The sequence below is a fragment of the Oncorhynchus kisutch genome, unplaced genomic scaffold (assembly GCF_002021735.2).
Source record: "Oncorhynchus kisutch isolate 150728-3 unplaced genomic scaffold, Okis_V2 scaffold767, whole genome shotgun sequence".
NCBI classification, from domain to species: domain Eukaryota; kingdom Metazoa; phylum Chordata; class Actinopteri; order Salmoniformes; family Salmonidae; genus Oncorhynchus; species Oncorhynchus kisutch.
In genome coordinates, this window is record NW_022262712.1 from 4,178 (window position 1) to 29,963 (window position 25,786).

At 47.0% G+C, this 25,786-nt stretch overlaps 1 protein-coding gene across 1 annotated transcript in view; it reads right to left on the minus strand.

Annotated features, from left to right (window-relative positions):
• Positions 1-402: 402 nt before the first annotated feature.
• LOC109884624 (SH3 and multiple ankyrin repeat domains protein 3) overlaps positions 403-25,786 on the minus strand; it is a 73,738-nt gene continuing 48,354 nt past the window's right edge. The window contains exons 16-24 of the mRNA XM_031816239.1: positions 24,653-24,777; positions 16,279-16,411; positions 16,092-16,172; positions 15,983-16,006; positions 14,139-14,269; positions 13,359-13,464; positions 11,025-13,006; positions 1,163-1,365; positions 403-682 (exon numbers count right to left, since the gene is read on the minus strand). Coding sequence (XP_031672099.1) covers positions 649-682; positions 1,163-1,365; positions 11,025-13,006; positions 13,359-13,464; positions 14,139-14,269; positions 15,983-16,006; positions 16,092-16,172; positions 16,279-16,411; positions 24,653-24,777 — 2,819 coding nt within the window. The 3' untranslated portion in view covers positions 403-648. The remainder of the gene's footprint in view (positions 683-1,162; positions 1,366-11,024; positions 13,007-13,358; positions 13,465-14,138; positions 14,270-15,982; positions 16,007-16,091; positions 16,173-16,278; positions 16,412-24,652; positions 24,778-25,786) is intronic.

Below are 25,786 nucleotides of genomic sequence, written 5' to 3' on the forward strand. Positions count from 1 at the left end.
AGAGACAGTTATCATTAGGGCACTAGTTAAAGAGACAGTTATCATTAGGGCACTAGTTAAAGAGACAGTTATCATTAGGGCACTAGATAAAGAGACAGTTATCATTAGGGCACTAGTTAAAGAGACAGTTATCATTAGGGCACTAGTTAAAGAGACAGTTATCATTAGGGCACTAGTTAAAGAGACGGTTATCATTAGGGCACTAGATAAAGAGACAGTTATCATTAGGGCACTAGTTAAAGAGACAGTTATCATTAGGGCACTAGTTAAAGAGACGGTTATCATTAGGGCACTAGTTAAAGAGACAGTTATCATTAGGGCACTAGTTAAAGAGACAGTTATCATTAGGGCACTAGATAAAGAGACAGTTATCATTAGGGCACTAGTTAAAGAGACAGTTATCATTAGGGCACTAGTTAAAGAGACAGTTATCATTAGGGCACTAGATAAAGAGACAGTTATCATTAGGGCACTAGTTAAAGAGACAGTTATCATTATGGCACCAGTAAAAGAGACAGTTGTCTTTAGAACACTACTTTAGAGAGGAAAGAGTTTTCATTAGGCTACTGGTGTAGCGAATAGAGAGTTAGTTCATGTTAGTTTATTATGTAGATAGCAAGAGGCGGTGTTTACCCAGCAATCTAAAACCTACGCTTTACTCTCTCCATTGTCTTGGCGACATCTGCAAGAACACAGAGAAATACATGCTAACTCTGTTGTTACCTAGAACACAGAAATACATGCTAACTCGATTGTTACCTAGAACACAGAAATACATGCTAACTCTGTTGTTACCTAGAACACAGAGAAATACATGCTAACTATGTTGTTATCTAGAACACAGAAATACATGCTAACTCTGTTGTTACCTAGAACACAGAAATACATGCTAACTCTATTGTTACCTAGAACACAGAAATACATGCTAACTCTGTTGTTACCTAGAACACAGAAATACATGCTCACTGTCCTGTTACCTAGAACACAGAGAAATACATGCTCACTGTGCTGTTACCGAGAACACAGAGAAACCACATGCTAGCTGTGAAATGACCTATGACACAGAGAAACCACATGCTCACTGTGCTGTTACCTAGAACACAGAGAAATACACGCTCACTGTGCTGTTACCTCGTGGAATATATTAATGCAGTGAGGTTACCTTGCTCCGCCCACAGGGGACCTGTGTCCAGGGTCCAGCAGTCCTGCAGGCTCCTCTCCGAGTGAGTGGGAGTCTTTACTGAGTAACTGGAGACGTGAGGCCAGCTCCAGCCCACCACCCCCCACGGCAGTTGGCCTGCCCTCCTCAGGGCTACTCTGCCTGGGTCGAGACTCGGACACCTCCCCCCAAAGTTTAGATCTCCTCTGTAACACACAACAATCAACAAACCAATATCAACAACAACTGGAAAGAAAGAGCAAAGTCATGCGACTGAAATCCATGAACACCAAAAAGTAGTAGCAATGCACCACATTAAAGGAGTATATTACTGGATAATACAGTAGGAAATGGGGTTAGGGCATATCAATGACCCAAGCCCAGTTCATTTAATCCCTACCATTGTGTCGCTGAGTTGTCGTAATGCTGCAGCAAATGTACATTATACCCTTATATGTCCCTCTTACTGCCCTGAATGTCTCTGCTGATCCTACAGCTATTGTATGCAGTAATCATGTATGATTTGTTCAGGGTTCAGAACGACAGATATGTATGTTGTGCTTGGGGATTTGAACTTGCAACCTTTTAGTTACTAGTCCAACGCTGCCGCCCCAATTATAGTCTGCTGCTGGAAAAACGTATGTGCTATAAATAGATAGATAAATAGTTACCTGTAAAACAGAACACAGAGGGTGTTCTTTAATGGAAGCCTCTCCAACATTATCCAGGTAGAATCAGGAATTCCCCAGGGCAGCTGTCTAGGCCCTTACTTTTTTCTATTTAATTTTTTAACCTTTATTTAACTAGGCAAGTCAGTTGAGAACAAATTCTTATTTATAATGATGGCCTACACCAGCCAAATGCGGACAATGCTGGGCCAATTGTGCGCCGCCCTACGGGACTCCCAATCACGGCCGGTTGTGATACAGCCTGGATTCGAACCAGGGTGTCTGAAATGACGCCTTTTGCACTGAGCTGCAGTGCCTTAGACCGCTATGCCAATCTTACTAATGACATGCCACTCACTGGCTTACAGTACTGCAACACTTAAAGAGCTACAGGGTGTTTCAGAAAAGTTGGCAAGAAATAAGTTAGCTCTAAATATTTCAAAAACTAAAAGTATTGTATTTGAGATAAATTATTCACTAAACCCTTAACCACAACTAAATCTTGTTTTCTTGCACCTGGACTACTGTTCAGTCATGCGTTCAGGTGTTCGAGATCCGAGAAACCTCGGAAATTACTATTGGCTCAGAACAGGGCAGCACGGCTGGCTCTTAAATGAACACAGAGAGCTAACATCCTAGCATGTCAATCTCTCCTGGCTCAAAGTAGGGGACAGATTGACTTCATCAATATTTGTTTTGTAAGAAGTATTGACATTCTGAATGCACTGAGCTGTCTGTTTAAACTACTAGCGCACAGCTCGGACACCCATTCATACCCTACAAGACATGCCACCAGAGGTCTCTTCACAGTCCCTAAGTCCAGAACAGACTATGGGAGGGGCATAGTCCTACATAGAGCCATGACTACATGGAACTATATTCCACATCAGGTATCTGATGCCAGCAGAGGTCTCTTCACAGTCCCTAAGACCAGAACAGACTATGGGAGGGTCATAGTCCTAAATAGAGCCATGACTACATGGACCTATATTCCATGTCAGGTATCTGATGCCAGCAGAGGTCTCTTCACAGTCCCTAAGTCCAGAACAGACTATGGGAGGGGCATAGTCCTACATAGAGACATGACAAATTGGACCTATATTCCATGTCAGGTATCTGATGCCACCAGAGGTCTCTTCACAGTCCCTAAGTCCAGAACAGACTATGGGAGGGGCATAGTCCTACATAGAGACATGACAACATGGACCTATATTCCATGTCAGGAATCTGATGCCACCAGAGGTCTCTTCACAGTGCCTAAGTCCAGAACAGTGGCCGGAACAATCACTCTGGACCACCAGAGTATGCAGCCATCCTGCACACTCAGCTCAGTTTTGCACTTTGCGTAAGGTCTCAGTCCCTCATCCTCTATGACGGGAGGCCAACCCTGCATAAGGAATCTTTTCACTTGGGCCAGGATAGGATCCCGGTCTGTCCACTGTTTGATCTATTTGGCATTCACATGTGAGTTTAACAATCTTTCCATTAGGAAAATTGTCTCGAGAGGCACCACAGTTGTGGCAGGCATCTCTGGTAGCGGGAGACGGCTGAGTGTGTCTGCGTTTGCATTGTCCTTCCCTTCTGTGTACACTATAATGTACAGGTAAGCTGACTGTGTGAGGGCCCAGTGCTGTATCCTTGCTGAAGCCATTGGAGAAATGCATCTTGATTCACTGAACAGGCTCATCAGTGGTTGCTGGTCAGTGCATATGGTGAAATGACGACAGTAGAGGTACTGATGAAAGCGTTTCACAGCCAAAACTATGGCCAGACCTTCCTTGTCTAACTGTGAATAACTCTTCTCAGAACTCGTCAGCGTGTGTGATGCGAATCCAATGGGTTTCTCCTCCATCTGATGACAGAGTACTGCCCCGACGCCATAGGGCGAGGCGTCACATGACAGAATGATCTCTTTGTCTTGATCAAAATGAACAAGCAGTTTGGTGATTGTAGTAGTGCTTTCACTTCTTTGAAAGCTTTCTCTTGAGCATTTCCATTTACAGTCGTTTTGGAGCAGCTGAGGAACTTAAAACATTCCACTACTGTCCCGTCGATGTGGATCGGGGGGTGATCCCTCTGCTGTATCCTGAAGTCCACGATCATCTCCTTTGTTTTGTTGACGTTGAGTGTGAGGTTATTTTCCTGACACCACACTCCGAGGACCCTCACCTCCTCCCTGTCAGCAGGGTGGATATGTTGTTTCCTACCCTCACCACCTGGGGGCGACCCGTCAGAAAGTCCAGGACCCAGTTGTACAGGGCAGAGTCGAGACCCAGGGTCTCGAGCTTAATGACACGTTTGGAGGGTTCTATGGTATTAAATGCTGAGCTGTAATCAATGGGTATTCCCATACAGTGTGGTTGCGATTGCATTGTCTGTGGACCTATTGGGGCGGTAAGCAAATTGGAGTGGGTCTCGGGTGTCATGTAGGGTGGAGGTGATATGATCCTTGACTAGTCTCTCAAAGCACTTCATGATGACGGAAGTGAGTGATACGGGGGCGATAGTCGTATAGCTCAGTTACCTTAGCTTTCTTGGGAACAGGAACAATGGTGGCCCTCTTGAAGCATGTGGGAACAGCAGACTGGGATAGGGATTGATTGAATATGTCCGTAAACACATGCTCTGAGGACGCGGCAAGGGATGCCATCTGGGCCGGCAGCCTTGCGAGGGTTGACACGTTTAAACGTTTTACTCACATTGGCTGCAGTGAAGGAGAGCACGGAAGTTTTGGAAGCGGGCCGTGTCAGTGGCACTGTATTGTCCTCAAAGCGAGCAAAGAAGGTGTTTAGTTTGCCTGGGAGCAGGACATTGTGGTTCGCGATGGGGCTGGTTTTCTTTTTGTAGTCCGTGATTGACTGTAGACCCTGCCACATACGTCTCGTGTCTGAGCCATTGAACTGCGGCTCTATTTTGTCTCTATACTGATGCTTAGCTTGTTTGATTGCCTTGCGGAGGGAATAGCTACAGTGTTTGTATTCGGTCATGTTTCCGGTTGCCTTGCGATGCACTTGTTAATAAACTCGCTCACCGAATCACCGTATACATCAATGTTAATGTCCGATGCTATCCGTAACATATCCCGGTCCACGTGATCGAAGCAATCTTGAAGTGTGGAATCTAGGTGGCGTGCTGCTGACTCTGGCTTCATTGCTGTGAACTTGTCCTGCCCAGTCTGTCCACCCTCTGGCTTGCTCCTAGGACGCCTGCATGTTTTAGCTAAATGTCTCTTTTTGTTGCAATTGTGGCAGACAGACTCATTGAACTTACAGTTGTTTAAAACATTCCACTGCTTTTCCCCTTTTTCCTGCTGCCTCTTTTGTCACCTGCACAACTTACACTGTTGGCCTTTTGAATATTTTTGACATTACTGGTGGCCATCTCCATCCCTTGAGATTGAAAGTCGGTGTGGCTTCACCCAGCAAACGGCGCCGTATGCTGTCCTCATTAATGCCACAGGCTAATCTATCACGGAGCATGTCCTCTAACATAGCCCCAAACTCAGTGTTCACAGAGCTCACGTAATTCAGCAACAGATTGACCTGTTTTCTGAAAATGGCAGTTGAATTTGAATCACTGAAGGCATTGGATTGTGGTGAGTCTGAACAAGAGCAACTCCCGGTGTCCGTGGTGTAGCCAAATTCCTCATTAGCTTGTAGGTTTTAGTCCCACACACACACAAGAGAATAAAGCGCTGTTTAGCCTCATCTGTAATTCCATTTGCCAAGAAAAAGTGTCCCAACCATTCCACAAATTCCATCCAGTCCTCATTCTCTTCCACAACCTCAGTGATAGTCCCAAACATTGCCATTATTAAGCCAACTTGTCCTTGATCCTCGTTAGCAATTTCCACATGCTGCTGATTGTCACCGTCAGCGTTTCTCTCCAGCGGTGCCTGCTCTCCGTCGCTCATTTATAAGGATCGGCCCCTTTAAAAAACTGTTTGGCCGAAAATGACATACCAAAATCTAAATGCCTGTAGCTCAGGCCCCGAAGCAAGGATATGAATTTTCTTGGTACCATTTGAAAGGAAACACTTTGAAGATTGTGGAAATGTGAAAGGAATGTAGGAGAATATAACACAAAAGATAATACAAAGAAAAAACCAACCCTTTTTTATATATTTTTTGTACCAACATCTTTGAAATGCCAGAGAAAGGCCATAATGTATTATTACAGCCCAGATGCAATTTAGATATTGGCCACTAGATAGCAGCATGTGTATGTGCAAAGTTCACCTGATCCAATGAACCATTGCATTTCTGTTCAAAGTTTTGTATCAAGACTGCCCAAATGTGCCTAATTTGTTTATTAATAACTTTTCATGCTCCAAACTGTGCACTCTCCTCAAACAATAGCATGGTATTCTTTCTCTGTAATAGCTACTGTACATTGGACACCCTAGATTAACAAGAATTTAAGCTTTCTGCCAATATCAGATATGTCTATGTCCTGGGAAATGTTCTTGTTACTTACAACCTCATGCTAATCACATTAGCCTACGTTAGCTCAACTGACTACCTCCACTGTTTCTTAGCTAGCTAGCACATCGCCCTGTACATGCTGATCAAGTGTTATCCTTCACCAAAAAGATGTAGTAACTTGACAAGGAATGCCCACACGCAATTCAATATTACTTTCCTTGACTTTGAACCTAATAAGTACAAAATACTTAAACATGGTGAAGCCCTCAATGACGCTGCACATATTAAAACAGGCTTTCTGGCACAAGAGCCCTGAATCCATCTATATGGTTTAGTAGGGTTACTGTCATAGTGTGGACACTATATCAATAATGCCATTCAATATGTTATTGTACTTAGTATAGTATGTTAGTAGTATGTTAGTATAGTATGTTATTGTACTGCAGTATAGTATGATTACTATTCATGTGTTCATGGTTATTATTGGCCTTGACCTTTCCCCTTTGATGATGTCATCACCCAGAGTTGTACCTGTTCAATGTGACTCTACCACAGGATGAGTGGGCTGTATCGGTTTCCTGTGTTTGTACCGTTTCTACATGGCTGTACACCTTTAATTTATTAGGTTCAAAGTAAAGGAAAGTAATATTGAATTGCGTGTGGGCATTCCTTGTCAAGTTACTACAGTTACCTGGAAGAGGTATCGATGTGGGTTTGGGTCAGGGTTACCTGGAAGAGGTATCGATGTGGGATTGGGTCAGGGTTACCTGGAAGAGGTATCTATGTGGGAATGGGTCAGGGTTACCTGGAAGAGGTATCGATGTGGGTTTGGGTCAGGGTTACCTGGAAGAGGTATCGATGTGGGTTTGGGTCAGGGTTACCTGGAAGAGGTATCGATGTGGGAATGGGTCAGGGTTACCTGGAAGTGGTATCGATGTGGGTTTGGGTCAGGGTTACCTGGAAGAGGTATCGATGTGGGTTTGGGTCAGGGTTACCTGGACGTGGTATCGATGTGGGTTTGGGTCAGGGTTACCTGGAAGAGGTATCGATGTGGGTTTGGGTCAGGGTTACCTGGAAGAGGTATCGATGTGGGTCAGGGTTACCTGGAAGAGGTATCGATGTGGGTCAGGGTTACCTGGAAGAGGTATCGATGTGGGTCAGGGTTACCTGGAAGAGGTATCAATGTGGGTCAGGGTTACCTGGAAGAGGTATCGATGTGGGTCAGGGTTACCTGGAAGAGAGGTGTCAGGGTCTGGTCGTCGCCATGGTGGAACAGGGCTACTCATTTCTCATACCTGAAGATTCTCTTTTCTCCGTCTCTCACCTGTCCATCTCCTCATTTAAATTCCATGTTGTCACTGTCTCCTGTCCACTCAAGCTTAACATTATTGTCATCTATCATCCACCAGGTGCCCTTGGAAAGTTCCTCAATGAGCCTGGAACATTGATAAGCTCATTTCCTGACGATGGCTCACTGCTCTTCGTTTTGGAAACATCAACCTCTCTCTGACTGCCTTCGATGAATTTCTATCCAACTCTTTCTTTCCCCTCCTTGCCTCTTTTGACCTCACCGTTTCCCAGTCCCCTCCCACTTTCCCAGTCCCCTCCCACTTTCCCAGTCACCTCCCACTTTCACAGTCCCCTCCCACTCCCACAAGGCAGGCAATACACTTGACCTCATCTTTACTAGAGGCTGTTCTCCTACTAATCTCACTGCAACACCCCTCCAGGTCTCTGTTCGCCTACTAATCTCACTGCAACACCCCTCCAGGTCTCTGTTCGCCTACTAATCTCACTGCAACACCCCTCCAGGTCTCTGTTCGCCTACTAATCTCACTGCAACACCCCTCCAGGTCTCTGTCCGCCTACTAATCTCATTGCAACACCCCTCCAGGTCTCTGTTCGCCTACTAATCTCACTGCAACACCCCTCCAGGTCTCTGTTCGCCTACTAATCTCACTGCAACACCCCTCCAGGTCTCTGTTCGCCTACTAATCTCACTGCAACACCCCTCCAGGTCTCTGTTCGCCTACTAATCTCACTGCAACACCCCTCCAGGTCTCTGTCCGCCTACTAATCTCACTGCAACACCCCTCCAGGTCTCTGTTCGCCTACTAATCTCACTGCAACACCCCTCCAGGTCTCTGTTCACCTACTAATCTCACTGCAACACCCCTCCAGGTCTCTGTTCGCCTACTAATCTCACTGCAACACCCCTCCAGGTCTCTGTTCGCCTACTAATCTCACTGCAACACCCCTCCAGGTCTCTGTTCGCCTACTAATCTCACTGCAACACCCCTCCAGGTCTCTGTTCGCCTACTAATCTCACTGCAACACCCCTCCAGGTCTCTGTTCGCCTACTAATCTCACTGCAACACCCCTCCAGGTCTCTGTTCGCCTACTAATCTCACTGCAACACCCCTCCAGGTCTCTGTCCGCCTACTAATCTCACTGCAACACCCCTCCAGGTCTCTGTTCGCCTACTAATCTCACTGCAACACCCCTCCAGGTCTCTGTTCGCCTACTAATCTCACTGCAACACCCCTCCAGGTCTCTGTTCGCCTACTAATCTCACTGCAACACCCCTCCAGGTCTCTGTTCGCCTACTAATCTCACTGCAACACCCCTCCAGGTCTCTGTTCGCCTACTAATCTCACTGCAACACCCCTCCAGGTCTCTGTTCGCCTACTAATATCACTGCAACACCCCTCCAGGTCTCTGTTCGCCTACTAATCTCACTGCAACACCCCTCCAGGTAACTGTTCTCCTAATAATCTCACTGCAACGCCCCTCCAGGTCTCTGATCGCCTACTAATCTCACTGCAACACCCCTCCAGGTCTCTGTTCTCCTAATAATCTCACTGCAACGCCCCTCCAGGTCTCTGATCGCCTACTAATCTCACTGCAACGCCCCTCCAGGTCTCTGATCGCCTACTAATCTCACTGCAACACCCCTCCAGGTCTCTGTTCGCCTACTAATCTCACTGCAACACCCCTCCAGGTCTCTGTTCGCCTACTAATCTCACTGCAACACCCCTCCAGGTCTGCCTTTAACCCTGGGAAACTATTTTCCATATCCTCCCTCCTTAATCCTCTACCTCCTCCCTCTATGCGGACAACTTTGTCAACCACTTTGAAAAGAAGGTTGACGACATCACTTCCTCATTCACTCAGCCTATAGAGTTCTCTGGTCCCACTCACACAGAACTACTCTACACCTTGACCCCTTTCTCTCCTCTTTCTCTAGATGAAATACTGCGATTAGTGAGGTCTGGCCACCTGACAACCTGCCTGTTCAACCCCATCCCCTCCTCCCTTCTCCAGACCATCTCTGGAGACCTTCTCCCATTCCTCACTTCCCTCTTCCATGACCACCTTCCCCCCTCTGACTTCAAAAGGGCCCTAGTCGCTGTGGAGAGGATCTGTGTTTGCACAATGTACTCTCACTACTGGTGTCCCCCAGGGCTCGGTTCTAGGCCCTCTCCTCTTCTCTCTATAAAGCAAGTCACTCAGCTCTGTCATATCCTCTCATTGGTCTGTCCTATCACTGCTATGAGGATGACACTTAACTATTTTTCTCCTTCCCCCTTCTGACACCCAGGTGGCAACACGCATCTCTGCGTGCCTGGCAGATATCTCAGCTTGGATGTCGGCCCTCCATCTCAAGCTCAACAAAACAGAGCTGCCTTCCCGCTCAAAGACCTCGCCATCATGGGTGACAACTCTACAGTGTCACCCTCCCAGAGTGCAAAGAACTTTGGCGTGACCCTGGACAACACACTGTCGTTATCTGCAAAGATCAAAGCAGTGACTCACTCCTGCAGATTCATGCTTTACAACATCCGTAGAGTATGACCCTACCTCACACAGGAAGCTGTGCAGTTCCTAATCCAGGCACTTGTCATCTCTCGTCTGGACTACTGCAACTCTCTCTCTCGTCTGGGCTCCCTGCTTGTGCCATCAAACCCCAGCAACTTATCCAGAACGCTGCAGCCCACCTGGTTTTCAACCTTCCCAAGTTCTCTGCACCCTCCACTGGCTTCCAGTCAAAGCTCGCATCCACTACAAGACCATGGTGCTTGCCTACAGAGCAGCAAGAGGAACTGACCCTCCCTACGTTCAGGCTACGTGAAAATCCTACACCCCAACTCGAACATTCCTTTCTGCCACCTCAGGTCTCTTGGCCATCCGACCCTTACAGGAGGGCATCTCCCGCTCAGCCCAGTCCAAGCTCTTCTCTGTCCTGGCACCCCAATGGTGGAAGCAGCTTCCCCCTGAAGCTAGGACAGCAGAGTCCCTGCCCATCTCCCGAAAGCCCCTGAAATCCTACCTCTTCAAAGAGTATTTTATATAATCCCACTCACCTCGAATCCCCCCCCCCTTATACTTGCACTTGACTCCTTCTCGCTAACTTTGCTGATAGCCAATGTATTGAGTAAACATGTTCTTTCTATGCCTGTGGTATGTGGTTGTCCCACCTAGATATCTTCAGATGAATGCACTAACTGTAAGTCACTCTGGACTGTCTACTAAATAACTCAAATGTAAAATGAAATGTCGGGGTCAGTTACCTGGAAGAGGTAGGGTGGGTTAGGGTCAGGGTTACCTGGAAGAGGTAGGGTGGGTTAGGGTCGGGGTTACCTGGAAGAGGTAGGGTGGGTTAGAGTCAGGGTTACCTGGAAGAGGTAGGTTGGGTTAGGGTCAGGGTTACCTAAAGAGGTAGGGTGGGTTAGGGTTACCTGAAGAGGTAGGGTGGGTCAGGGTCAGGGTTACCTGGAAGAGGTAGGGTGGTGGGCGTCCAGGTCCACAGCCAGATGGAAGCAGATCGCTGTCTGAAGACTGTTTCAGTAGAGGATCCCTGAGAGCAGAGCGACCACGGCCCAGGGGAGAACGCAGCCTGGGCTTCAGGCTCTGGGAGTCTGAGGTGGTGGAGGGCAGGGTTTTCGGGGTGGCAGTGAAAGGCTGTGGGGGTTCTGGGGAGGGCAGGGTGGGGGGCAGGCTGGGGGCCGGGGTGCTGCTGGGGGATAAGATGTTCTCTATGTGAGGGTCTCCCTCCTCCACCCCTGAGTCTGGAGCTGACTCCCCTCCTCCCCTTCCCTCACCTGCCTGGGGTCTCCGTGGTGACAGGCTGAGGGAGGAGGGGGGCTGGGTGGGGGAGGGGGGCGTGGCAAACACCAGGGGAGGAGACACCAGACCAATCTTACGAAGCTCCTCCCTCGTCTCCTCATCACTGGATGACAGCAGTGCAGGGGGCAGGGTCACCGTGTAAGGCCCGCCCTCCAGACTCTTCCTCCTCTCTGATTGGCCCTGGGTTACCGTATAAGGCCCGCCCTCCTCCTCTGAGCTGCCAACGGTCAGACTTCTCCTCCTCTGTAATTGTCCATGCAGCGCCTCAATCAGCTCTTCCCCCAGACCCCGTCCTGCCGGCTGGCTTTCATTGGTTATATTGATGGTCACCTGACTGATGGGAGGGAGGGGCATAGCCTGCCAACGCTCGGGGGAGGGCACAGCAGGAGATGTGACTCCGCCCTCTGTCTCTGGCCGCTCTACGACTGGCCGCTCCAGCTGTCCATCAAGGAAAATGGGTGGGTTGATACGTTTATGATGGAGCTCAGGGCTGGTCAGGGGAGGAGGGGTTCGTTTGGGCCTGGGCTCGGGGCTGGGTGAGTGTGCGTGTTTCGGCCTGGGCTCGGGGCTAGGTGAGTGTGCGTGTTTGGTTCTGGGTTCAGGGCTGGGTGTGCGTGCAGTGAGAGCTCGTTCGCGGGCAGCGAGGGCCAGGGCGAGGGGGGAGGAGGGGTCCAGAGGCTTGCCTGTCAGTGGGTGGAGAAAGGTGGAGTGGGGGGAGGAGGAGGGGGAGAGGACGGGGATGGGGGGGGGCAGCTCCCCCAGGTCATCTACAGAGTGGGACTGGGTCAGTAGGATGGGAGGGGGCTCTGAACCCCCTCCCTCCACAGACAGGAAGAAGGAGGACCTACGGCCCTGAGGGGGCGTGACCCGTATCTGAGCACGCTCAGTGAGCACCTGCTGCTGGTATAGCTCTGCCCTGCTGGGCCCCTCCTCCACCTGCAGCTGTTTGAGGAGCGGAGACTTGCGGCGCTGAGGCTTGCTGGGGGGGGCAGGCAGCTGACCCACGTTGGCATACGGGTTCTCTACTGGTCGGCCACGCCTCCTGTTGCTGCTGCGCTCCCCTGGAGGGTTAGGGCTGGGGGCAGGGCTGGTTCTGGAGAGGATGCTGGGACTGGGGGCAGGGCTGGTTCTGGAGAGGGGGCTGGGGGCAGGGCTGGTTCTGGAGAGGGGGCTGGGGGAGGCAGCAGGGCTGGTTCTGGAGAGGGGGCTGGGAGAAGCAGCAGGGCTGGGTCGGGACAGGCCCAGCCCTACTGTAGCCCCAGAAGGTCGGCCTAGGGGGGCAAACTCTGCAGGTAGATAGCCTGGTACAGGTGAGTCCTGCAGGATGATCATGGAGCGAGCTTTCCTCTGCCGCTCTGCATGGCTCCGAGACGTTGGCGAATCACAGACCTCGTGCAGCCTAGGTTCCGCCCCCGGCTTGAAGCTGGAGTGTGATTGATCGGCTGCTCGCTGCGGGGGAGGTGGAGGGCAGAAGGCCGGTGGCGGGCCAGAGTCCAGGAAGTAGTGAGAGGGGGGAGGAGGGGGGGCAGTCTGGGGAGGAGGAGGTATGAAGCCATCAGTCATCGAAGAGCTCCTTGGAAACCGATGCTCTCCAATCAGTGCAGAGATCCTGTCATCCTCTGGTGCACCTGCAGGGGAGAGACTGGGATATTATAACCTGAATATAACCTTAACCTCTAAAGGTATAAGCCTTGGGTGGGGGGGTTATCAGTCTGCTTATTAAACAGAATCTCTGTATTCCCACGTGGACACATTTTGACGGGAGTGGACCCTCTTGCTTCGCCTCTTCCTCTCTACCATAGGTTGTGTAAGCAGTTTGGTTGTTGTTGCTGGTAACATTATCTGAGCGGGTGCTGTCTATGTGTGAGTAGTGGCCCGTAGCATGGCTCAGCCTCAGGCCTGTTTCATGAGCGCCTAGGTCCAATAGCCATGGTTCACCACTGGATTCTGGTAATAGTTAGAGTAATGTAATTGTCTCACCGAAGGACTTGGTCCGAGACATTCCACGAGGCAGCTGCATGGTGGCTTTCTCCAGACCCAAGGAAACCCCTGGAGGAACAGGCAGGCCCTGCCGCTCAAACAAAGACTACCACACACCACACACCACACCTCACCACACCACACCACACACACACACACACAGACACCACACACACACACACACCCACACCACACACACAGTGAGAGAATACCTGGGATCACATGCGTTTTAAAGAAACAGCATTTGTCTGGACCAGTAGTGAATCGTGACTGAGTGAATCAGCAGTAAATCGTGACTGAGTGAATCAGCAGTGAATCGTTACTGAGTGAATCAGCAGTGAATCATGACTGAGTGAATCAGCAGTAAATCGTGACTGAGTGAATCAGCAGTAAATCGTGACTGAGTGAATCAGCAGTAAATCGTGACTGAGTGAATCAGCAGTAAATCGTGACTGAGTGAATCAGCAGTAAATCGTGACTGAGTGAATCAGCAGTAAATCGTGACTGAGTGAATCAGCAGTGAATCGTTACTAAGTGAATCAGCAGTAAATTGTGACTGAGTGAATCAGCAGTAAATCGTGACTGAGTGAATCAGCAGAATCAGCAGTAAACCGTGACTGAGTGAATCAGCAGTAAATCGTGACTGAGTGAATCAGCAGTAAATCGTGACTGAGTGAATCAGCAGTAAATCGTGACTGAGTGAATCAGCAGTAAATCGTGACTGAGTGAATCAGCAGTAAATCGTGACTGAGTGAATCAATAGTGACTCATCCGACTTACGTTGATCTCTTGTTGAGTAATTCGTCTGCTGGTTGGCCGCTGCTTCACGGTGGCCGCTCTGTAGTCCGCCTCCAAGGGGCATTTTCTCATCATAGCCTCCTGGGACCCAGTCAACATCTCGTCCAGCTTTTCTGAAATACAACAAAGTACATAGCACTACACAGTACTACATAGACCTACACAGTACTACAACACAGTACTATAACACAGTACTACAACACAGTACCAATTAGCACTACACAGTACTACATAGCTCTACAACACAGTACTACAACACAGTACTACAACACAGTACCACATAGCACTACAACACAGTACTACAACACAGTACTACAACACAGTACTACATAGCACTACAACACAGTACTACATAGCACTACAACACAGTACTACAACACAGTACTACAACACAGTACCACATAGTACTACAACACAGTACCACATAGCACTACAACACAGTACTACATAGCACTACAACACAGTACTACAACACAGTACAACACCACACAGCACTACAACACAAGACCAATTAGCACTACACAGTACTACATAGCTCTACAACACAGTACTACAACACAGTACTACAACACAGTACCACATAGGACTACAACACAGTACTACAACACAGTACTACATAGCAATACAACACAGTACTACATAGCACTACAACACAGTACTACAACACAGTACCACATAGTACTACAACACAGTACCACACATAACTACAACACAGTACTACATAGCACTACAACACATAACTACAACACAGTACAACACAGTACTACAATACAGCACTACAACACAGTACAACACAGTACTACAACACAGTACCACATAGTACTACAACACAGTACCACATAGTACTACAACACAGTACTACAACACAGTACCACATAGCACTACAACACAGTACTACAACACAGTACCACATAGCACTACAACACAACAACAACAACACAGTACCACATAGCACTACAATACAATATAACAGAGTACTACATAGCACAGCAACACAGTACAAGACAAAACTACTACACAGTACTACATAGCACTACAACACAGTACCGCATTTCACTACAGATAACTACAACAGTACTACAAGACAGTGCCACATAGCACTACAACACAGTACTACAACACAGTACTACAACACAGTACTACATAGCACTACAACACAGTACTACATAGCACTACAACACAGTACTACAACACAGTACTACAACACAGTACCACATAGTACTACAACACAGTACCACATAGCACTACAACACAGTACTACATAGCACTACAACACAGTACTACAACACAGTACACCACCACACAGCACTACAACACAAGACCAATTAGCACTACACAGTACTACATAGCTCTACAACACAGTACTACAACACAGCACTACAACACAGTACCGCATATCACTACAGATAACTACAACAGTACTACAAGACAGTGCCACACATAACTACAAAACAATACAACACAGTACTACAAGACAGTACCACATAGCACTATAACACAGTACAACACAGTACCTGACATAACTACAACACAGTACTACAACATAGTACTACATAGCACTACGCAGTAAAACACAGTACTACATAGCACTACAAAGTACTACATAGCACTACACAGTAAAACACAGTACTACATAGCACTACACAGTAAAACACAGTATTACATAGCACTACAACACAGCATTACATTGCACTACAAAGTACTGCATAGCACTACACAGTAAAACACAGTATTACATAGCACTACAACACAGAATTACATAGCACTACTACACAACATTACATAGCACTACAACACAATACAATTCCAACACAACACACACTCACCCCCTCGTCTCCTCCTGGCAGAGGCTTACAGGAGAAAGTACAGATCAGGTCACTCACTGTGTGTGTGTGTGTGTGTGTGTGTGTGTCTCTCTCTTTCTCTCTCTCCTACCTATCTCTTCCAGTTCAGCAGTCATAGATTTGGAGCGCAGTGTGAGCGACGTGCTGGGCGCTCTCTTAGGCGGAGGAGGTGCTGTTGGGGGATGTCAGCCAATCAAATGAGTCCCAGCATGACCAAAACCCATCCATTCACCTTTATCACAGAAATCACACAGAAACACACACACACTATCCCGTACCTTTCTTACGGACTAAGTCGGACTCAGGTTTGCGTGTGACTGAAACAACCTTCATCAGCAGCTGACTTCCTCCCTGACGGATCAGCGACACCACCTGTCTATGACCCACCTTCACCACATCACTACCATTTACCTGACACACACACACACACACATTCAACATAGGGTTAGGGTTACATAGCACTGCAGAGTACAACCTGTCTATGACCCACCTTCACCACATCACTACCCTTTACCTGACACACACACACACACACACACACACACACACACACACACACACACACACACACACACACACACACACACACACACACACACACACACCATTCCACCACTGGCCATTGTATTAATAGAATGTACTTCTGCGTCTGTATTTAGTTGTGTGCCATAAACATGTATAGAGGACTCTGGTGCCCAAAAGCATATTTTAGCCCGGGCATTCCAATTACGACTACGACTTTCACCATTTTGAAGTAGTCTGGGTGGGACTTCCTGTGGGTTAAAGAAGGATCATCATCAAATAAAATAAAATAAAATGTATTTGTCACATACACATGGTTAGCAGATGTTAATGGTCACATACACATGGTTAGCAGATGTTAATGGTCACATACACATGGTTAGCAGATGTTAATGGTCACATACACATGGTTAGCAGATGTTAATGCGAGTGTAGCGAAATGCTTGTGCTTCTAGTTCCGACAATGCAGTAATAACCAACAAGTAATCTAACTAACAATTCCAAAACTACTGTCTTATACACAGTGTAAGGGGATAAAGAATATGTACATAAGGATATATGAATGAGTGATGGTACAGAGCGGCATAGGCAAGATGCAGTAGATGGTATCGAGTACAGTATATACAGTGCCTTGCGAAAGTATTCGGCCCCCTTGTACTTTGCGACCTTTTGCCAAATTTCAGGCTTCAAACATAAAGATATAAAACTGTATTTTTTTGTGAAGAATCAACAACAAGTGGGACACAATCATGAAGTGGAATGACATTTATTGGATATTTCAAACTTTAACAAATTATTCAGCCCCTTTACTTTCAGTGCAGCAAACTCTCTCCAGAAGTTCAGTGAGGATCTCTGAATGATCCAATGTTGACCTAAATGACTAATGATGATAAATACAATCCACCTGTGTGTAATCAAGTCTCCGTATAAATGCACCTGCACTGTGATAGTCTCAGAGGTCCGTTAAAAGCGCAGAGAGCATCATGAAGAACAAGGACACCAGGCAGGTTTTTTTTAACCTTTATTTAACTAGGCAAGTCAGTTAAGAACTAATTCTTATTTACAATGACGGCCTGGGAACAGTGGGTTAACTGCCTGTTCAGGGCAGAACGACAGATTTGTACCTTGTCAGCTCGGGGGTTTGAACTCGCAACCTTCCGGTTACTAGTCCAACGCTCTAACCACTAGGCTACGCTGCCGCCCCGATATGAGATGAGTATGTAAACAAAGTGGCATAGTTTAAAGTGGCTAGTGATACATGTATTACATAAAGATGCAGTAGATGATATAGAGTACAGTATATATGTATACATATGAGATGAATAATGTAGGGTATGTAAACATTACATTAAGTAGCATTGTTTAAAGTGGCTAGTGATATATTTTACATCAATTCCCATCAATTCCCATTATTAAAGTGGCTGGAGTTGAGTCAGTGTGTTGGCAGCAGCCACTCAATGTTAGTGGTGGCTGTTTAACAGTCTGATGGCCTTGAGGTAGAAGCTGTTTTTCAGTCTCTCGGTCCCAGCTGTAGCACCTGTACTGACCTCGCCTTCTGGATGATAGCGGGGTGAACAGGCAGTGGCTCGGGTGGTTGTTGTCCTTGATGATCTTCATGGCCTTCCTGTGACATTGGGTGGTGTAGGTTTCCTGGAGGGCAGATAGTTTGCCCCCGGTGATGCATTGTGCAGACCTCACTACCCTCTGGAGAGCCTTACGGTTGTGGGCAGAGCAGTTGCCGTACCAGGCGGTGATACAGCCCGACAGGATGCTCTCGATTGTGCATCTGTAGAAGTTTGTGAGTGCTTTTGGTGACAAGCCGAATTTCTTCAGCCTCCTGAGGTTGAAGAGGCGCTGCTGCGCCTTCTTCACGATGCTGTCTGTGTGGGTGGACCAATTCAGTTTGTCTGTGATGTGTACTCCGAGGAACTTAAAACTTACTACCCTCTCCACTACTGTCCCATCGATGTGGATAGGGGGGTGTTCCCTCTGCTGTTTCCTGAAGTCCACAATCATCTCCTTAGTTTTGTTGATGTTGAGTGTGAGGTTATTTTCCTGACACCACACTCCGAGGGCCCTCACCTCCTCCCTGTAGGCCGTCTCGTCGTTGTTGGTAATCAAGCCTACCGCAAACTTGATGATTGAGTTGGAGGCGTGCATGGCCACGTCGTGGGTGAACAGGGAGTACAGGAGAGGGCTCAGAACGCACCCTTGTGGGGCCCCAGTGTTGAGGATCAGCGGGGTGGAGATGTTGTTACCTACCCTCACCACCTGGGGTCGGCCCTTCAGGAAGTCCAGTACCCAGTTGCACAGGGCGGGGTCGAGACCTAGGGTCTCGAGCTTGATGATGAGTTTGGAGGGTATTATGGTGTTAAATGCTGAGCTGTAGTCGATGAACAGCATTCTCACATAGGTATTCCTCTTGTCCAGATGGGTTAGGGCAGTGTGCAGTGTGGTTGAGATTGCATCGTCTGTGGACCTATTTGGGCGGTAAGCAAACTGGAGTGGGTCTAGGGTGTCAGGTAGGGTGGAGGTGATATGGTCCTTGACTAGTGTCTCAAAGCACTTCATGATGACGGAAGTGAGTTCTACGGGGCGGTAGTCTTTTAGCTCAGTTATCTTAGCTTTCTTGGGAACAGGATCAATGATGGCCCTCTTGAAGCGTGTGGGAACAGCAGACTGGGGTAAGGATTGATTGAATATGTCCGTAAACACACCAGCCAGCTGGTCTGTGCATGCTCTGAGGGTGCGGCTAGGGATGCCGTCTGGGCCTGCAGCCTTGCGAAGGTTAACACGTTTAAATGTTTTACTCACCTCGGCTGCAGTGAAGGAGAGTCCGCATGTTTTGGTTGCGGGCCGTGTCAGTGGCACTGTATTGTCCTCAAAGCGGGCAAAAAAGTTATTTAGTCTGCCTGGAAGCAAGACATCCTGGTCCGTGACTGGGCTGGTTTTCTTTTTGTAATCCGTGATTGACTGTAGACCCTGCCACATACCTCTTGTGTCTGAGCCGTTGAATTGCGATTCTACTTTGTCTCTATACTGACGCTTAGCTTGTTTGATTGCCTTGCGGAGGGAATAGCTACACTGTTTGTATTCGGTCATGTTTCCGGTCACCTTGCCCTGATTAAAAGCAGTGGTTCGTGCTTTCAGTTTCACGCGAATGCTGCCATCAATCCACGGTTTCTGGTTTGGGAATGTTTTAATTGTTGCTATGGGAACGACATCTTCAATGCCCGTTCTAATGATCTCGCTCACCGAATCAGCGTATTCGTCAATGTTGTTGTTTGACGCAATACGAAACATATCCCAGTCCACGTGATGGAAGCAGTCTTGGAGCGTGGAATCAGATTGGTCGGACCAGGGTTGAACAGACCTCAGCGCGGGAGCTTCTTGTTTTAGCTTCTGTCTGTAAGCAGGGAGCAACAAAATGGAGTCGTGGTCAGCTTTTCCGAAAGGAGGGCGGGGGAGGGCCTTATATGCGTCGCGGAAGTTAGAATAGCAATGATTCAAGGTTTTACCAGCCCTGGTTGCGCAATCGATATGCTGATACAATTTAGGGAGTCTTGTTTTCAGATTAAAATCCCGAGCTACAATTAATGCAGCCTCAGGATATGTGGATTCCAGTTTGCAAAGAGTCAAATAAAGTTCGTTCAGAGCCATCGATGTGTCTGCTTGGGGGGGAATATATACGGCTGTGATTATAATCGAAGAGAATTCCCTTGGTAGATAATGTGGTTGACATTTGTGAGGAATTCTAAATCAGGTGAACAGAAGGACTTGAGTTCCTGTATGTGGTTGTGACCACACCACGTCTCGTTAACCATAAAGCATACGCCCCTGCCTAATCATATGTTTCCATCCAGGTCATTAGGAGGGATCAGCCAATTAATTAGACTGGTGAGAAAACATTCCATACAGAAGGTGGCAGTAAATCACCAACCTTGTCTTTAAACCTGTTCAGACTACACCCTCCAGGGGGCAGTAAATCATCAACCTTGTCTTTAAACCTGTTCAGACTACACCCTCCAGGGGGCAGTAAATCATCAACCTTGTCTTTAAACCTGTTCAGACTACACCCTCCAGGGGGCAGTAAATCACCAACCTTGTCTTTAAACCTGTTCAGACTACAACCTCCAGGGGGCAGTAAATCACCAACCTTGTCTTTAAACCTGTTCAGACTACACCCTCCAGGGGGCAGTAAATCATCAACCTTGTCTTTAAACCTGTTCAGACTACACCCTCCAGGGGGCAGTAAATCACCAACCTTGTCTTTAAACCTGTTCAGACTACACCCTCCAGGGGGCAGTAAATCATCAACCTTGTCTTTAAACCTGTTCAGACTACACCTTCCAGGGGGCAGTAAGCACCCTTTCAGTTTGTTAACCAACTCGTAGAAGTAGTAGAACAAGAACATCGGCTACTTGGTCTCAATGGCACTGTGGCAGCGGCGGATTTAGGTATGGGAGACATGGGCGGCCTCCCGGGGAGACATGGGCGGCCTCCCGGGGAGACATGGGCGGCCTCCCGGGGAGACATGGGCGGCCTCCCGGGGAGACATGGGCGGCATCTTGTCGGGCACCCGCACCAAAAAATTTGGAATGGTGACATTTGCTCGATCGGTTTTCAATCGCTCATTTGCACATCACATCAATTAAATCATGTCACCGTGTGGGAATGTGGGTCAATTAACCTTGTTGGAGTGGGTGACCTGATTCTAGTTTGTGAACTAGGCAGGCTACTGCCTGGGAAGGTCTCCCACTCAGAAGTGCCAGATGGGGAGGGGGTAGGTTGACCTCAGGTCTCCCCACGGGAAGCCCGAGGTAGGGGGGGGGCGGGGGTAGGTTAACCTCAGGTCTCCCCACTGGAAGCCCGAGGTAGGGGGGGGCGGGGGTAGGTTAACCTCAGGTCTCCCCACTGGAAGCCCGAGGTAGGGGGAGCGGGGGAATCTATCAAATAGTGAACCTCTATCTTTGTACAGTACTAATGCAATTAATAAAATCAGACACATTGTGAAATGCTACCAAATAAACCACAATTCATTCATAATACTGTGAATATATCGTTTCAGAGACATATTGTTGCATTTTTTTTCTGGTTTCTGTGAAATGAAAGGTATCAGGCAGCCACGGTGAGAGAGCCACTGAGGTATCAGGCAGCAGCGGTGAGAGAGCCACTGAGGTATCAGGCAGCCACGATGAGAGAGCCACTGAGGTATCAGGCAGCAGCAGTGAGAGAGCCACTGAGGTATCAGGCAGCCACGGTGAGAGAGCCACTGAGGTATCAGGCAGCCACGATGAGAGAGCCACTGAGGTATCAGGCAGCAGCGGTGAGAGAGCCACTGAGGTATCAGGCAGCCACGGTGAGAGAGCCACTGAGGTATCAGGCAGCCACGATGAGAGAGCCACTGAGGTATCAGGCAGCAGCGGTGAGAGAGCCACTGAGGTATCAGGCAGCAGCGGTGAGAGAGCCACTGAGGTATCAGGCAGCAGAGGTGAGAGAGTCACTGAGGTATTAGGCAGCCACGGTGAGAGAGGCACTGAGGTATCAGGCAGCCACGGTGAGAGAGGCACTGAGGTATCAGGCAGCCACGGTGAGAGAGCCACTGAGGTATCAGGCAGCCACAGTGAGAGAGCCACTGATTGAGGTGAGGGATCAAACCAAAGACCCTGTGATAAAGATTGAGGCCCAGTCCTTGTCAGAGGAGGTGGGATCATACCGCTTCAGCATCTGTACAGTGGTGTGGCATGACATCTTGAGCCAGATCCAACATGTGAGCAAGCTGATGCCGTCTCCCAGTATGCATTAGGATGTTGCAGTAAGTCTTCTCAGAAAGACAGAGAGAGGTCTCAGCAGCTACAGGGCAACGGACTTTATGACTGCACAAACTTCAACCAAGGATATTTGCGAGGGTATGAATGTAGAGGCCGTTCTACAACAAAAAAGGCTGAGGTCCACAAAGCAGCACTTTTCATTCAAATCATTTGATGAGTCTTTGAGTGATGCCCTGAAGACGCTTGTGGTGACATTTTTTCAATGTCGTTGTTGACGCTGCAACCTCAGCCCTTTTTTTCCACAATGTGGGAAATGTGGGAGAGAAGTTTGGAGTGCTGTCAACCTTCCAAAGTCTCTCAAATGAGGAGCTGACAGAACATTGTGAGGCCCTGAGTATGACACTGCACTAAAAGAACACTCAGACTTGGATGGCAGAGAGCTTGCACAGGAACGGAAGAACTTGCCATCGAAGATCATGACCCTGCTTGAGCTGCTGATATTTCTACACGAAATGGAGCTCTCAGAAATGTATCCAAATTTGTGGACTGCTCTCAGAATTTGTCTCACTCTTCCAGTGACCGTAGCTGAAGCAGAGAGGACCTTTTCAAAGCTGAAGCTCATCAAGTCCTACCTGAGGTTCACCATGTCATAGGAACGCCTTAGTGGCCTTGCTGTCATCAGTATTAACCATATAATTGCTGAGAAGACTTCTTATGATGATGAAATTGATGACTTTGCATCAAGGAAGGCAAGAAAGGTCAGGGTTTAGATGGCATTTGTGCAATTTAGTTTGTTTCTTGTTTGAAGACCAATAGTGTAATAATCAGGTTCTCTTCTTTATAAGTTTGTATTTGTGTGATGTTGTATTTGTGCAATTGTAGTTTTATTTGTGTGTTTTTGTATTAGTGCAATAATTAGATTACCTTTTTATTTGTATTTATAAACTACAAGTTGTTTCTATTTGTCTTCGTTATTTCCTTTTGATGTTTATGAGTCTTGTTTTTGTATTTATAAACTACAAGTTGTTTCTATTTGTCTTCGTTATTTCCTTTTGATGTTTATGAGTCTTATTTTTGTATTTATATACTACAAGTTGTTTCTATTTGTCTTCGTTATTTCCTTTTGATGTTTATGAGTCTTGTTTTTGTATTTATATACGTTTCAATGTTACGATTATTTATTTGTGTTGTTCCAAATGTCTGAATAACAATTACAGTTCGTGAAGAATGGTGATTTATTTTGGGGGGGGGGTTAGGGGGGGGGGGGGGGGGGTTCGAGCCATACAAGTTAGAACTGCCACTGCTGTCATAATGAGACAGGTGCAATGTTGTGATCTCTATACATCTCTATGGTGAGGAGTATGAGGGAACAGAAACACTGTGATACCTATACATCTCTATGGTGAGGAGTATGAGGGAACAGAAACACTGTGATATCTATACATCTCTATGGTGAGTATAATGGAATAGATACCCTGTGATACCTATACATCTCTATGGTGAGTATAATGGAATAGATACCCTGTGATACCTATACATCTCTATGGTGAGTATAATGGAATAGATATGCTGTGATATCTATACATCTCTATGGTGAGTATAATGGAATAGATACACTGTGATACCTATACATCTCTATGGTGAGTATAATGGAATAGATATGCTGTGATATCTATACATCTCTATGGTGAGTATAATGGAATAGATATGCTGTGATATCTATACATCTCTATGGTGAGTATAATGGAATAGATACCCTGTGATACCTATACATCTCTATGGTGAGTATAATGGAATAGATACCCTGTGATACCTATACATCTCTATGGTGAGTATAATGGAATAGATATGCTGTGATACCTATACATCTCTATGGTGAGTATAATGGAATAGATACCCTGTGATACCGATACATCTCTATGGTGAGTATAATGGAATAGATACCCTGTGATACCTATACATCTCTATGGTGAGTATAATGGAATAGATACCCTGTGATACCTATACATCTCTATGGTGAGTATAATGGAATAGATACCCTGTGATACCTATACATCTCTATGGTGAGTATAATGGAATAGATACCCTGTGATACCTATACATCTCTATGGTGAGTATAATGGAATAGATACCCTGTGATACCTATACATCTCTATGGTGAGTATAATGGAATAGATATGCTGTGATACCTATACATCTCTATGGTGAGTATAATGGAATAGATATGCTGTGATATCTATACATCTCTATGGTGAGTATAATGAACAGATACAACATTGTGATATCTATACATCTCTATGGTGTGTATAATGGAATAGATACGTTGTGATCTCTATACATCTCTATGGTGTGTGTTTACCTCAATGAGGAAGTCCCCAGTGCGAAGCCCTGCCCTCCAGGCCACGCCCTCCAAGTCCACAGACTCCAGGTACTGCAGCGCCGGGAACGCTGGCGTAGGAGCAAACTCCTCTATTGGGGTCTCCGCTACACACACACACACACACACAGACACACACACACAGACACAGACACACACAGACACACAGACACACACAGACACAATCTATGTGTCTTAAATTTGAGTTATGTTACTGATTTAATATCATTGTCTAGACATTCTCCTAACCTAGATACATTCTTCTAACCCTGATACATTCTCCTAACCCTAGACACTGACAAGTCAGTTAAGAACAAATTCTTATTTTCAATGACGGCCTAGGAACAGTGGGTTAACTGCCTGTTCAGGGGCAGAACGACAGATTTGTACCTTGTCAGCTCGGGGATTCGAACTTGCAACCTTTCGGTTACTAGTCCAACGTTCTAACCACTGGGCTACCTTGCCGCCCCACATTCTCCTAACCTAGATACATTCTCCTAACCCTAACCCTAACCCTAGATACATTCTCCAAACCGTAGATACATTCTCCTAACCTAGATACATTCTCCTAACCCTAACCCTAGATACATTCTCCAAACCGTAGATACATTCTCCTAACCCTAGATACATTCTCCTAACCCTAGATACATTCTCATAACCCTAGGTACATTCTCATAACCCTAGGTACATTCTCATAACCCTAGGTACATTCTCATAACCCTAGGTACATTCTCATAACCCTAGGTACATTCTCTTAACCCTAGGTACATTCTCATAACCCTAGGTACATTCTCATAACCCTAGGTACATTCTCATAACCCTAGGTACATTCTCCTAACCCTAGGTACATTCTCCTAACCCTAGGTACATTCTCCTAACCCTAGGTACATTCTCATAACCCTAGGTACATTCTCCTAACCCTAGATACATTCTCCTAACCCTAGATACATTCTCCTAACCCTAGATACATTCTCCAAACCGTAGATACATTCTCCTAACCCTAGATACATTCTCCTAACCCTAGAGACATTCTCCTAACCCTAGGAACATTCTCCTAACCCTAGATACATTCTCCTAACCCTAGATACATTCTCCTAACCCTAGATACATTCTCCT